The sequence below is a fragment of the Scyliorhinus torazame genome, chromosome 22, assembly GCF_047496885.1.
Source record: "Scyliorhinus torazame isolate Kashiwa2021f chromosome 22, sScyTor2.1, whole genome shotgun sequence".
Classification (NCBI taxonomy): domain Eukaryota; kingdom Metazoa; phylum Chordata; class Chondrichthyes; order Carcharhiniformes; family Scyliorhinidae; genus Scyliorhinus; species Scyliorhinus torazame.
In genome coordinates, this window is record NC_092728.1 from 9,996,136 (window position 1) to 10,011,553 (window position 15,418).

Genomic DNA, 15,418 nt, shown 5'->3' on the forward strand with positions numbered 1-15,418 from the left:
GGGAGTGCTGCACTGTCAGAGGGTCTGTACTGAGGGAGTGCCGCACTGTCTGAGGGTCTGTACTGAGGGAGTGCCGCACTGTTGGAGGGTCAGTACTGAGGGAGTGCTGCACTGTCAGAGGGTCAGTACTGAGGGAGTGCTGCACTGTCAGAGGGTCAGTACTGAGGGAGTGCCGCACTGTCAGAGGGTCAGTACTGAGAGAGTGCCGCACTGTCAGAGGGTCAGTACTGAGGGAGTGCCGCACTGTCAGAGGGTCAGTACTGAGGGAGTGCCGCACTGTCAGAGGGTCAGTACTGAGGGAGTACGGCACTGTCGGAGGGTCAGTGCTCAGGGAGCACCACATTGTTGAAGGGTCAGTACTGAGGGAACGCCGCACTGTCAGAGGGTCAGTACTGAGGGAGTGCTGCACTGTCAGAGGGTCAGTACTGAGGGAGTGCCGCACTGTCAGAGGGTCAGTACTGAGGGAGTGCTGCACTGTCAGAGGGTCAGTACTGAGGGAGTGCTGCACTGTCAGAGGGTCAGTGCTGAGAGAGCGCCGCACTGTCAGAGGGTCAGTACTGAGGGAGCGCTGCACTGTCAGAGGGTCAGTACTGAGGGAACGCCGCACTGTCAGACGGTCAGTGCTGAGAGAGCGCCGCATTGTCGGAGGGTCAGTACTGAGTGACAGCCGCACTGTCGGAGGGTCAGTGCTGAGGGAGTGCTGCACTGTCATAGGGTCAGTGCTGAGGGAGCGCCGCATTGTCGGAGGGTCAGTACTGAGCGACAGCCGCACTGTCGGAGGGTCAGTGCTGAGGGAGTGCTGCACTGTCAGAGGGTCAGTACTGAGGGAGTGCTGCACTGTCAGTGGGTCAGTGCTGAGAGAGTGCTGTACTGTCAGAGGGTCAGTACTGAGGGAGTGCTGCACTGTCAGTGGGTCAGTGCTGAGAGAGTGCTGCACTGTCGGAGGGTCAGTGCTGAGGGAGTGCTGCACTGTCAGAGGGTCAGTACTGAGGGAGCGCCGCACTGTCAGACGGTCAGTATTGAGGGAATGCTGCACTGTCAGAGGGTCAGTACTGAGGGAGTGCCGCACTGCCAGAGGGTCAGTACTGAGGCAGTGCTGCACTGTCGGAGGGTCAATGCTGAGGGAGTGCTGCACTGTCAGAGGGTCAGTACTGAGGGAGTGCTGCACTGTCAGAGGGTCAGTACTGAGGGAGCGCCGCACTGTCAGACGGTCAGTATTGAGGGAATGCTGCACTGTCAGAGGGTCAGTACTGAGGGAGTGCCGCACTGCCAGAGGGTCAGTACTGAGGCAGTGCTGCACTGTCGGAGGGTCAATGCTGAGGGAGTGCTGCACTGTCAGAGGGTCAGTACTGAGGGAGTGCTGCACTGTCAGAGGGTCAGTACTGAGGGAGCGCCGCACTGTCAGACGGTCAGTATTGAGGGAATGCTGCACTGTCGGAGGGTCAATGCTGAGGGAGTGCTGCACTGTCAGAGGGTCAGTACTGAGGGAGTGCCGCACTGTCAGAGGATCAGTACTGAGGGAGTGCCGCACTGCCAGAGGGTCAGTACTGAGGGAGTGCCGCACTGCCAGAGGGTCAGTACTGAGGCAGTGCTGCACTGTCGGAGGGTCAGTACTGAGGGAGTGCTGCACTGTCAGAGGGTCAGTACTGAGGGAGTGCCGCACTGCCAGAGGGTCAGTACTGAGGGAGTGCCGCACTGTCAGAGGGTCAGTACTGAGGGAGTGCCGCACTGTCAGAGGGTCAGTATTGAGGGAGCGCTGCACTGTCAGAGGGTCAGTACTGAGGGAGTGCCGCACTGTCAGAGGGTCAGTATTGAGGGAGCGCTGCACTGTCAGAGGGTCAGTACTGAGGGAGTGCCGCACTGTCAGAGGGTCAGTACTGAGGGAGTGCCGCACTGTCGGAATGTCAGTACTGAGGGAGCGCTGCACTGTCAGAGGGTCAGTACTGAGGGAGTGCCGCACTGTCAGAGGGTCAGTACTGAGGGAGTGCTGCACTGTCGGAGGGTCAATGCTGAGGGAGTGCTGCACTGTCAGAGGGTCAGTACTGAGGGAGTGCTGCACTGTCAGAGGGTCAGTACTGAGGGAGCGCCGCACTGTCAGACGGTCAGTATTGAGGGAATGCTGCACTGTCGGAGGGTCAATGCTGAGGGAGTGCTGCACTGTCAGAGGGTCAGTACTGAGGGAGTGCCGCACTGTCAGAGGGTCAGTACTGAGGGAGTGCCGCACTGCCAGAGGGTCAGTACTGAGGGAGTGCCGCACTGCCAGAGGGTCAGTACTGAGGCAGTGCTGCACTGTCGGAGGGTCAGTACTGAGGGAGTGCTGCACTGTCAGAGGGTCAGTACTGAGGGAGTGCCGCACTGCCAGAGGGTCAGTACTGAGGGAGTGCCGCACTGTCAGAGGGTCAGTACTGAGGGAGTGCCGCACTGTCAGAGGGTCAGTATTGAGGGAGCGCTGCACTGTCAGAGGGTCAGTACTGAGGGAGTGCCGCACTGTCAGAGGGCCAGTACTGAGGGAGTGCTGCACTGTCAGAGGGCCAGTACTGAGGGAGTGCCGCACTGTCAGAGAGTCAGTACTGAGGGAGTGCTGCACTGTCAGAGGGTCAGTACTGAGGGAGTGCTGCACTGTCAGAGGGTCAGTACTGAGGGAGTGCTGCACTGTCAGAGGGTCAGTACTGAGGGAGTGCTGCACTGTCAGAGTGTCAGTACTGAGGGAGTGCCGCACTGTCAGAGGGTCAGTACAGAGGGAGTGCTACACTGTCAGAGGGTCAGTGCTGAGGGAGCGCCTCTAATAACAATAATAATCTTTATTGTCACAAGAAGGTTTACATTAACACTGCAATGAAGTTACTGTGAAAAGCCCCTAGTCGCCACATTCCGGCGCCTGTTCGGGTACACAGAGGGAGAATTCACAATGTCCAATTCACCTAACAGCACGTCTTTCGGGACTTGTGGGAGGAAACCGGAGCGCCCGGAGGAAACCCACGCAGACACGGGGAGAACGTGCAGACTCCGCACAGACAGTGACCCAAGCCGGGAATCGAACCCGGGTCCCTGGCGCTGTGAAGCAGCAGTGCTAACCACTGTGTTACCACCCTGGCGCGTTGCCCTGCCCTTTGACCCCTGCCCTTTGACCCTGGTGGTGGATCTTACTGGAAGTTGCTGGGAGCTCCGATGTCGGCCTTGGTCATTTTCTTTTTTCCTTTGCCCTTGTCTTTTCCTTTCTTCTTCTCGGCCGGAGCCGGAGCCGGGGCCGGGAGACCCCGGTAACGGAAGGAGGTGATGTCGGGATTGGCGATGGTCACGGCGGTCATGGGGAGTGCGGAGGTGGGTGACTGGAATCCCGGCCCTGAGGAGGGGGAAACACAATTAACCACATTGTCGTCAGATAGCGGAGCCGGGGTGGGGGGGGTGGGGCGTGGGGGTCGGGGGGGGGGGGGGGGTGTTACCCCCCCCACCCCCCCGAGGGTCCGCATGTCAGCCGGAGCACAGCCCCCTCCACACAGCACCAACACCCCCCCCCCGCCACAGGACCCCCACCTCGCAGCATGATTCCCCACCCCCCCCCCACAGCACGACCCCCCCCCCACAGGACAATCCCACACAGCACCAACCCCCCCCCCCCCCCCCGCCACAGGACCCCCTCCTCGCAGCATGATTCCCCCCCCCCCCCCCCCACAGCACGACCCCCCCCCACAGGACAATCCCACACAGCACCAACCCCCCGCCCCCCACACACAGGACCGCCCCTGCCACACAGGACCCCCCCCCCCGCCACAGGACCCCCTCCTCGCAGCATGATTTACCCCCCCCCCCACAGCACAACCCCCCCACAGGACAATCCCACACAGCACCAACCCCCCCCCCCCACACACAGGACCGACCCTGCCACACAGGACCCCCCCCCCCGCCACAGGACCCCCATCTCGCAGCATGATTCCCCCCCCCCCCACAGCACAACCCCCCCCCCCCCCACAGGACACCCCCCCCCCAACAGCTCCTTCACTCACCCTCCCCTCCCCTCTGTCTCCCTCCCCTCAATCCTACACTCCCCCCTCCCCTCTGTATCCCTCACTTCCTCCCCTCAGTCCTTCACTCTCCCTCCCCTCCTCCCCCCAGGCCTTCACCCACCCTCCGCTCCCCATCGCCTCCCCTTCCCTCTCTGCCCAGTCGCTCCATTCCCCCCTCACTTCCTCCCCTTTCCTCCCTCTCTCCTCAACTCCACCCCTACCCCTCACCTGCCCTCCAAGCCTCCCACCCCCTCATCTTCCTCCCTCTCCAAACCTCCCCTGTGTGGTGATATGCATCACTGTAAATACACAAGGGGTTAATGTAAATACACTACGACTAGTAAACACTAGAGGGAGCAATAGAGACATCATGACATGCAGAAATACACTAATGAACACATAGAATAGGACACGGCCAATGGGCAGTCAAGACACCCAGAGGTGACACTACCACAAGGGGGCATTACACAACCCATATAAAAGGACAGGGCACACATGCTCTGTCTCTTTCCACAGGCGACACTCAGAGAGAAGGACAGGGACAGATCAGGAAGCATCACACCCACCGCATGGCTTAGAGCAGACTGGTTAGTTAGACTGAGTTACTACAGCAAGTTTAGCAGGAGAGTCGAACTCAAGTAGGAGAATTGTTAACTGTTCAATAAATGTGTTAAACCTATCTCCAAGTCTGAACCTTTCTTTGTCAGAGCGTACATCAAGGAAGCAGCTGATGCGACATGAAGAAGCATAACACAACACCCTGTCCATCACCCCTCCTCCTCCCCTCACTACCCCCAATCACTTCTCCCCTAACACGTCCTCCACACTCATTTTTCCTCCCCTCGCTTCCCCTCCCTGTGCCCCCCTTTCCCTCTCCTTCCAACCATCTCATCACCTCGAGAGGTGTAAGGAGGTAATTCCAGATGGATGGTTGCAGGGCTGGAGGAGGTTACAGGGATAGGGAGGGTTGTTGGGGCTGGAGGAGGTTACAGAGATAGGGAGGGTTGTAGGGGATGGAGGAGGTTACAGAGATAGGGAAGGTTGTAGGGGATGGAGGAGGTTACAGGGATAGGGAGGGTTGTTAGGGCTGGAGGAGGTTACAGAGATAGGGAGGGTTGTAGGGGCTGGAGGAGGTTACAGAGATAGGGAGGGTTGTAGGGGCTGGAGGAGGTTACAGAGATAGGGAGGGTTGTAGGGGCTGGAGGAAGTTACAGAGATAGGGAGGGATTTCAGAGATAGGGAGGGGTGTCGGGGATGGAGGAGGTCACAGAGATAGGGAGGGGTCTTGGGGATGGAGGAGGTCACAGAGATAGGGAGCGTTGTAGGGGCTGGAGGATGTTACAGAGACAGGGATGGTTGTAGAGGGTGGAAGTGGTTACAGAGACAGGGAGGGTTGTAGGGGACTGGAGGAGGTGACAGATATAGGGTGAGTTGTATGGGCTAGAGGAGGTTACAGAGATAGGGAGGGCTGTAGGGGACTGGAGGAGGTTACAGATATAGGGAGGGTTGTATGGGCTGGAGGAGGTTGCAAAGATAGGGAGGGCTGTAGGGGACTGGTGGAGGTTACAAAGATAGGGAGGGTTGTAGGGGCTGGAGGAGGTTACAGAGATAGGGAGGGCTGTAGGGGCTGGAGGAGGGTACAGAGATAGGGAGGATTGTAGGGGCTGGAGGTGGTTACAGAGATAGGGAGGGCTGTAGGGGCTGTAGGAGGGTACAGAGACAGGGAGGATTGTAGGGGCTGGAGGAGGTTACAGAGATAGGGAGGGCTGTAGGTGACGGGAGGAGGCGACAGAGATAGGGAGGGTTGTAGGGACTGGAGGTGTTTACAGAGATAGGGAGGGCTGTAGGGGACTGGAGGCGGTTAGAAAGATAGGGAGGGGGTGTAGGGGCAGGAGGCAGTAACAGAGATAGGGAGGGTTGTGGGTGCTGGAGGAGATTACAGAGATAGGGAGTGGTATAGGGGCTGGAGGCGGTTACAGAGATAGGGAGGGTTGTGCGGGCTGAAGGAGGTTACAGAGATAGGGAGGGCTTTAGGGGACTGGAGGAGGTTACACAGATAGGGAGGGGTGTAGAGGCTGGAGGAGGTTGCAGTGACAGGGAGGGTTGTAGGGGCTGGAGCAGGTTACAGCGATAGGGATGGGTGTAGGGGGATGGAGGAGGTAACAGAGATAGGGGGGATTGTAGGGGCTCGAGGGGGTTACAGAGATAGGGAGGGGTGTCGGGACTGGAGGAGGCTACAGAGATAGGGAGGGTTATAGGGGCTGGAGGAGGTTACAGAGATAGGGGGGGTTGTAGGGGCTCGAGGGGGTTACAGAGATAGGGAGGGGTGTCAGGACTGGAGGAGGCAACAGAGATAGGGAGGGTTGTAGGGGCTGGAGGAGGTTACAGATAGGGAGGGCTGTAGGGGACTAAAGGAGATTACAGAGATAGGGAGGGTTGTGGGGGCTGGAGGAGGTTACAGAGATAGGGAGGGGTGTAGGGGCTGGAGGAGGTTACAGATAAGGAGGGGTGTCGGGGCTGGAGGAGGTTACAGAGATAGGAATGGCTGTAGGAGACTGGAGGAGGTTACAGAGATAGGGAGGGGAGTAGGGGCTGGAGGAGGTAGCAGAGTTAGGGAGGGCTGTAGGGGACTGGAGAAGGTTACAGTGATAGGGAGGGGTGTAGGGGCTGGAGGAGGTTACAGAGATAGGGTGGATTGTAGGGGCTGGAGGAGGTTACAGAGATAGGGAGGGGTGTAGGGGCTTCAGGGGGTTACAGAAATAGGGAGGGCTGTAGGGGACTGGAGGAGGTTACAGAGATAGGGAGGGGTTTGGGGCTGGAGGAGGTTACAGAGATAGGGAGGGTCGTAGGGGGCTGGAGGAGGTTACAGATAGGGAGGGTGTAGGCACTGGAGGAGGTTACAGAGATAGGGAGGGTTGTAGGGGCTGGAGGAGGTTACAGAGATAGGGGGGGTTGTAGGGGCTCGAGGGGTTACAGAGATAGTGAGGGGTGTCGGGACTGGAGGAGGCTACAGAGATAGGCAGGGTTGTAGGGGCTGGAGGAGGTTACAGAGATAGGGAGGGGAGTAGGGGCTGGAGGAGGTTACAGAGATTGGGGGGGTTGTAGTGGCTGGAGGAGGTTACAGATAGGGAGGACTGTACGGGGCTGGAGGAGGTTACAGATATAGGAATGGCTATAGGAGACTGGAGGAGGTTACAGAGATAGGGAGGGGAGTAGGGGCTGGAGGAGGTTACAGAGATAGGGAGGATTGTAGGGGCTGGAGGAGGTTACAGTGATAGGGAGTGGTGTAGGGCTGGAGGAGGTTACAGAGATAGGGAGGGGTGTAGGGGCTGGAGGAGGTTACAGAGATAGGGAGGGGTGTAGGGGCTGGAGGAGGTTACAGAGATAGGGAGGGTTGTGGGGGCTGGAGGAGGTTACAGAGGTAGGTTGGGTTGTAGGGGCTGGAGGAGGTTACAGAGATAAGGAGGGTTGTAGGGGATTGGAGGAGGTTACAGAGATAAGGAGGGGAGTAGGGGCTGGAGGAGGTTACAGAGATAGGGAGAGGTGTAGGGGCTCTAGGGGGTTTACAGAGATAGGGAGGGTTGTAGGGGGATGGAGGAGTTTACAGAGATAGGGAGGATTGTCGGGGCTGGAGGAGGTTACAGAGATAGGGAGGGGTGTCGGGGCTGGAGAGATAGGGAGGGTTGTAGGGGGATTGAAGAGGTTACAGAGATAGAGAGGGGTGTAGGGGCTGGAGGAGGTTACAGAGATCGGGAGGGTTGTAGGGACTGGAGGAGGTGACAGAGATAGGGAGGATTGTCGGGGCTGGAGGGGGTGACAGAGATAGGGAGGGGTGTAGAAGTTAGAAGAGGTTACATAGATAGGGAGGTGTAGGGGTTGGAAGAGGTTACAGTGATAGGGAGGGTGTAGGGGGATGGAGGAGGTTATAGAGATAGGGAGGGTTGTAGAGGCTGGAAGAGGTTACAGAGATAGGGCGGATTGTCGGGGCTGTAGGAGGTGACAGAGATAGGGAGGGTTGTAGGGGATTGGAGGAGGTTACAGAGATAAGGAGGGGAGTAGGGGCTGGAGGAGGTTACAGAGATAGGGAGAGGTGTAGGGGCTCTAGGGGGTTACAGAGATAGGGAGGGTTGTAGGGGGATGGAGGAGTTTACAGAGATAGGGAGGATTGTCGGGGCTGGAGGAGGTTACAGAGATAGGGAGGGGTGTTGGGGCTGGAGAGATAGGGAGGGTTGTAGGGGGATTGAAGAGGTTACAGAGATAGAGAGGGGTGTAGGGGCTGGAGGAGGTTACAGAGATCGGGAGGGTTGTAGGGACTGGAGGAGGTGACAGAGATAGGGAGGATTGTCGGGGCTGGAGGGGGTGACAGAGATAGGGAGGGGTGTAGAAGTTAGAAGAGGTTACATAGATAGGGAGGTGTAGGGGTTGGAAGAGGTTACAGTGATAGGGAGGGTGTAGGGGGATGGAGGAGGTTATAGAGATAGGGAGGGTTGTAGAGGCTGGAAGAGGTTACAGAGATAGGGCGGATTTTCGGGGCTGTAGGAGGTGACAGAGATAGGGAGGGTTGTAGGGGGTTGGAGTAGGTTACAGAGATATGGAGGGTGTAGGGGTTGGAAGAGGTTACAGAGATAGGGAGGTGTAGGGGTTGGAAGAGGTTACAGAGATAGGGAGGGTGTAGGGGTTGGAAGAGGTTACAGCGATAGGGAGGTGTAGTGGTTGGAAGAGGTTACAGAGATAGGGAGGTGTAGGGGTTGGAAGAGATTACAGAGATAGGGAGGTGTAGGGGTTGGAAGAGGTTACAGAGATAGGGAGGTGTAGGGGTTGGTAGAGGTTACAGAGATAGGGAGGTGTAGGGGCTGGAGGAGGTTACAGAGATAGGGAGGGTTGTTGGGGCTGGAGGAGGTTATAGAGATAGGGAGGGAGTGGAGGGGCTGGAGGAGGTTACAGAGATAGGGAGGGTTGTAGGGACTGGAGGTTACAGAGATAGGGAGGGTTGTTGGGGCTGGAGGAGGTTACAGAGATAGGAGGGTTGTCGGGGCTGGAGGGGGTGACAGAGATAGGGAGGGGTGTAGAAGTTAGAAGAGGTTACATAGATAGGGAGGTGTAGGGGTTGGAAGAGGTTACAGTGATAGGGAGGGTGTAGGGGGATGGAGGAGGTTATAGAGATAGGGAGGGTTGTAGAGGCTGGAAGAGGTTACAGAGATAGGGCGGATTGTCGGGGCTGTAGGAGGTGACAGAGATAGGGAGGGTTGTAGGGGGTTGGAGTAGGTTACAGAGATATGGAGGGTGTAGGGGTTGGAAGAGGTTACAGAGATAGGGAGGTGTAGGGGTTGGAAGAGGTTACAGAGATAGGGAGGGTGTAGGGGTTGGAAGAGGTTACAGCGATAGGGAGGTGTAGTGGTTGGAAGAGGTTACAGAGATAGGGAGGTGTTGGGGTTGGAAGAGATTACAGAGATAGGGAGGTGTAGGGGTTGGAAGAGGTTACAGAGATAGGGAGGTGTAGGGGTTGGTAGAGGTTACAGAGATAGGGAGGTGTAGGGGCTGGAGGAGGTTACAGAGATAGGGAGGGTTGTTGGGGCTGGAGGAGGTTATAGAGATAGGGAGGGAGTGGAGGGGCTGGAGGAGGTTACAGAGATAGGGAGGGTTGTAGGGACTGGAGGTTACAGAGATAGGGAGGGTTGTTGGGGCTGGAGGAGGTTACAGAGATAGGAGGGTTGTAGGGCTGGAGGAGGTTACAGAGATAGGAGGGTTGTAGGGGCTGGAGGAGGTTACGGAGATAGGGAGGTGTAGGGGCTGGAGGAGGTTACAGAGATAGGGAGGGTTGTAGGCGCTGGAGGTGGTTACAGAGATAGGAGGGTTGTAGGGGCTGGAGGAGGTTACGGAGATAGGGAGGTGTAGGGGCTGGAGGAGGTTACAGAGATAGGGATGAAAACTCATTGTTAGGCGATCTCCCACCTATATTTTTCTATCCTTTGGGGAGTAGTGGGGATTTGTTGGAAGGATTCCCGATCTGATTATCGGCCTAGTGAACCCTGTTGAACCCTGTTGAACCTCTATGGCCTGCACAGCCTGGCATTAGGCTCGAAGGCAGACCTCGGGCCCAGTGTTGAGAGCACTGCGACAGGCCTCGCAAGCAGGCAAACCCAGGGCAAGCTTGGTAAATGAACAGACTGGCGAGGTGCGGAAGCGGAGGCAGATTTGGAGAGGGGAGCGTGCGGAAGAATGAGGTTTACCCGGAGTGCTTCGAGGGGGGATCAGGGGGGGTGGGGGACTTCAGTCAATGTGGCAAGAGAGACTGTGAGGAGCAGGGATCGTTCTCCTTAGAGCGGAGACGGTTAATGAGGGAGATTTAAACCGAGGTGGTCCCAATCGTGAGGGGAGTGTGGTAAACCACTGTTGCACCTCTATTAGGTGATGTACGGTGGGACCTGTACTACAGGTTCGTTAGTAGTCCCTGCCTGCTGGCTCCGCCCAGTAGGCGGAGTTTAAATATGTGTGTCCTCCGTGCTGCAGACATTTCGCCAGCTGCTGTGGGAGGCCACACATCTTAGAGCAATAAAGCCTCAGTTGTACCCAACTCAAGTCTTTGTGCAATTGATCGTGCATCAATTTATTGCTCTATGATTTTCAAAAGCTGGACCTCCGAATCAAACCGGATCACCTGCAGCTGGATCCGCATTCAAGCGACGCCAAAAAGGACTTTCAACACTGTCTAGCTTGTTTCGGGGCGTACATCAACGCGGCCCCCAGCCCTGTCTCGGAGACTCAGAAAATACAGATCCTGTACTCAGAAGTTGAGCTCCAGCATCTTTCCGCTAATCCAGGACGCCCCGGACTACGCCGAAACCACGACGCTTCTCAAGGAGAATTACGCTCAGAAGACAAACATACTCTTCCCCAGGCACGTACTCGCCACTCGCTCTCAACTCCCTGGTGAGTTCATAGAAGTCTTCTGGCGGGCCCTAATCCCACTCGTCCGGGACTGTGACTGTCAGGCCGTTACGGACACTGAACATTCAAACCTCCTTAAGCAGGACGCGTTTGTTACGGGGATTGGGTCGGACCTCATACGCCAGCGACTGTTAGAGGGGGCCACGCTCGACCTAGCGGAGACAAAGAAACTGGCGCTCTTCATGACGGTCACCTCGCTGCGCGGCCCACCCGTCCTATGCATCGCAGACCCCACAGACGGCCTCACCCAGCCAATACGCCTGCGCCACGCACCAGCCAGCAAACTCCGGGGGTCCCCGATGTTATTTCTGCGGCCAGCAGAAACACCCCCGCCAACGCTGCCCGGCCCGCGCCGCCCTATGTAAGGCTTGCGGCAAGAAGGGGCACTTCGCTGCGGTGTGCCAGGCCCGTGCAGCCGCCGCTATCGCCCCCCACCCCCCTCGTTTACGGACAATGGGCGCCGCCATCTTCTCCCCCTCAGACCACGCGCGGCCAGTGGGCGCCGCCATCCTCCCCTCCGAGCAACACGTGCAGCCCATGGGCGCTGCCATCTTGTTCAACCCCTGCCACGTGCGGCCCATGGGCGCCGCCATTTTGTACTCCTCTATAACCTTAGCTGCCATTTTGTCCTCCTCGAGATCTTCAGGCGCCGCCATCTTGTCTCCCCCACGGCACATGGGCACCGCCAGCTTTCCAGGACCAGGGCCCCCCGGGCTCCCCGTTATCCTACACCAGCGACGACCGACCACGACTCGCCTCAGTGACCATCGACCAGTCTCGTCCGCACAACCTGGCCACCGCATCGACCAGCGTGCTAGTCAACGGACACGTGACCTCTTCCCTGCTGGACTCCGGGAGCACCGAGAGCTTCATCCACCCGGATACGGTAAGGCGCTGCTCCCTCGCGGTACACCCCGCCAATCAAAGAATCTCCCTGGCCTCCGGATCCCATTCCGTGGCGATCCGGGGGTACTGTGCGGCCACGCTCACGGTCCAGGGCGTAGAATTCAGCGGCTTCCGCCTCTACGTCCTCCCTAACCCCTGCGCTGCCCTGCGACTCGGCCTGGACTTCCAGTGCAACCTCCAGAGCCTAACCCTGAAATTCGGCGGGCCCCTTCTGTGTGCGGCCTCGCGACCCTAAAGGTCGACCCACCGTCCCTCTTCGCAAATCTAACCTCGGATTGCAAACCCGTCACCACCAGGAGCAGACGGTACAGCGCCCAGGACAGGACCTTCATCAGGTCCGAGGTCCAGCGGCTGCTTCGAGAAGGCATCATCGAGGCCGGCAACAGCCCCTGGAGAGCCCAAGTGGTAGTAGTTAAAACTGGGGAGAAACACAGAATGGTCGCGGACTACAGCCAGACCATCAACCGGTACACGCAGCTCGACGCGTACCCCCTCCCAAGCATATCTGATATGGTCAATCAGATTGCACAGTACCGGGTCTTCTCAACTGTAGACCTCAAATCCGCCTACCACCAGCTCCCCATTCGTAAAGCAGACCGTCTATACACCGCTTTCGAGGCAGACGGTCGCCTCTATCACTTCCTCAGGGTTCCTTCGGCATCACCAACGGGGTCTCGGTCTTCCAAAGGGAGATGGACCGAATGGTCGACCGGTACGGTTTGCGGGCCACCTTTCCGTACCGAGACAACGTCACCATCTGCGGCCATGACCAGCAGGACCACGATGCCAACCTTGCCAAATTTCTCCGCACCGCCACTCTCCTCAACCTCACCTACAACAAGGAGAAGTGCGTGTTCAGCACGACCCGCTTAGCCATTCTCGGCGATGTGGTCCAGAACGGAGTTCTGGGGCCCGATCCCAACCGCATGCGCCCCCTCATGGAACTCCCCTCCCCCACTGCCCCAAGGCCCTCAAACGTTGCCTGGGGTTTTTCTCGTATTACGCCCAGTGGGTCCCAAACTATGCGGACAAGGCCCGCCCACTCATACAGTCCACCCATTTCCCCCTGACGGCCGAGGCCCAACAGGCCTTCGCCCGGATCAGAGCCAATATCGCCAAGGCCGGGATGCACGCTGTAGACGAGTCACAGCCCTTTCAAGTAGAGAGCGACGCATCGGACATTGCCCTTGCCGCCACCCTAAACCAGGCAGGCAGGCCCGTGGCATTCTTCTCCCGCACCCTTCATGCCTCCGAAATCCGGCACTCATCCGTCGAAAAGGAGGCCCAAGCTATCGTTGAAGCTGTGCGGCATTGGAGGCATTACCTGGCCGGCAGGAGATTCACTCTCCTCACTGACCAACGGTCGGTAGCCTTCATGTTCAATAACACACAGTGGCAAGATCAAGAATGATAAAATCTTGAGGTGGAGGATTGAGCTCTCCACCTATAACTACGAGATTTTGTATCGCCCCGGTAAACTCAACGAGCCCCCAGACGCCCTATCCCGAGGTACATGTGCCAGCGCACAGGTATACTGACTCCGGACCCTGCACGACAGCCTTTGTCACCCGGGAGTCACACGGTTGTACCACTTCATAAAGGCCCGCAATCTGCCCTACTCCGTCGAGGAAGTCAGAGCAGTCACCAGGAACTGCCAGGTCTGTGCGGAGTGCAAGCCGCACTTCTACCGGCCAGACCGTGCACGCCTGGGTGAAGGCCTCCCGCCCCTTTGAACGCCTCAGCATGGATTTCAAAGGGCCCCTCCCCTCCACCGACCGGAACACGTATTTTCTCAGTGTGGTTGATGAGTACTCCAGATTCCCCTTCGCCATCCCATGCCCCGACATGACGTCTGCCACCGTCATCAAGGCCCTCAGCACAATCTTCGCTCTGTTCGCTTTCCCCGCCTACATCCACAGTGACAGGGGATCCTCATTCATGAGTGATGAGCTGGGTCAGTTCCTGCTCAGCAGGGGTATCGCCTCCAGCAGGACAACAAGCTACAACCCCCGGGGAAACGGGCAGGTGGGGAGGGAGAACGGAACGGTTTGGAGGCCCGTCCAACTGGCCCTACGGTCCAGGGACCTCCCGGCCTCCCGCTGGCAGGAGGTCCTCCCTGATGCACTCCATTCGGTCACTGCTGTGCACCGCCACTAACAGCACACCCCATGAACTTCTCTTTGCCTTCCCCAGGAAGTCCACATCCGGGGTGTCGCTCCCGACTTGGCTCGCAGCTCCAGGATCAGTCCTGCTCCGTAGGCACGTCCGCCGCCACAAGGCAGACCCGTGGTGGAAAGGGTGCAATTGCTCCATGCAAACCCCCAGTGTGCCTACGTGGCGTACCCCAACGGCCGCCAGGATACTGTCTCCCTCAGGGACCTGGCACCAGCAGGTTCCCCCCACACACACCCCTCCGGCCCAGCGCCCCAGCAGCAATCCCCCCAGGACCATCCGTCCTTCCCCTGCCCACGCCCGAGGATGAAGAGGATTTCGGCACACTCCCGGAGGCACCGGACATCGGACCAGCATCGACATCGCCGCCACCACTACGTCGCTCCCAGCGGCACATCGAGCCCCCGGACCGGTTAAACCTCTAACTGGTCCACTGGACTTCAAAAGACATTTTTTTCTCCCTCTGTCAAGGATTGTAAATGTAAAAAGAAAACTATTTGTTGTATATGATTCTCCACCACCCCCGCCGGACTCAATTTTAACAAGGGGTGAATGTGGTAAACCACTGTTGCACCTCTATTGGGTGATGTAAGGTAGGACCTGTACTACAGGTTCGTTAGTAGTCCCTGCCCGCTGGCTCCGCCCAGTAGGCGGAGTATAAATATGTGTGTCCTCCATGCTGCAGCCATTTCGGCAGCTGCTGTGGGAGGCCACACATCTTAGAGCAATAAAGCCCTCAGTTGTACCCAACTCAAGTCTTTGTGCAATCGATCGTGCATCAGGGAGTTTCCGATCGAGTAAATCAGGAGCCAGAGAATTGATAAATGAATCAGAGGTGTCATGATATGCAGACATGCACATAATGAGATACAGACAGGCAGCTGATGAACACAGAGAACAGGACAGAACCAATCAGCAGGCAGAACACTTGGGGGGTGGTCCACTATAAAAGGCACGAGGCACTCACACTCTGCCTCTTTCCACTGGGGACATCTACAGTGTGAGTCAGGGTGTATGTACAGTATGCACACCTCCAGCACGTGGCTAAGTGCTAGTCTGGTTCAGTCAGACAGATTAATCACACTTAGGTTAGCAGAGAGTCGGACTCACAGAGGATTGAGCTAACTGTGTGACAGGTTCAATAAATCAGATTGAACTAACTTCAAGGTGTGGAGTATCTCTCAGGTAAGAGCTGCATCTAGTTGCAGCCCATGTTATCTCAGTGTGCTTAACAGGACAAGAGGCAGGGGATAAGGAGAGTTTTTTAACGCAGCGAGTTGTGATCTGAGAGACGCTGCCTGATAGGGCCATGGGGGAAGATTCACCCTCAATAGTCCCAAGGTTTTGGAGGAAGGAGCAGAGATGGGTGTGGGATTAATTGGATTCCT

General features: G+C 57.5%; 1 protein-coding gene across 1 annotated transcript in view; it reads right to left on the reverse strand.

The window, feature by feature from the left end:
• Positions 1–15,418, reverse strand: part of LOC140399421 (actin nucleation-promoting factor WAS-like) — a 107,376-nt gene that overhangs the window by 28,963 nt on the left and 62,995 nt on the right. The window contains 1 exon segment of the mRNA XM_072488998.1: positions 3,148–3,343. Coding sequence (XP_072345099.1) covers positions 3,148–3,343 — 196 coding nt within the window.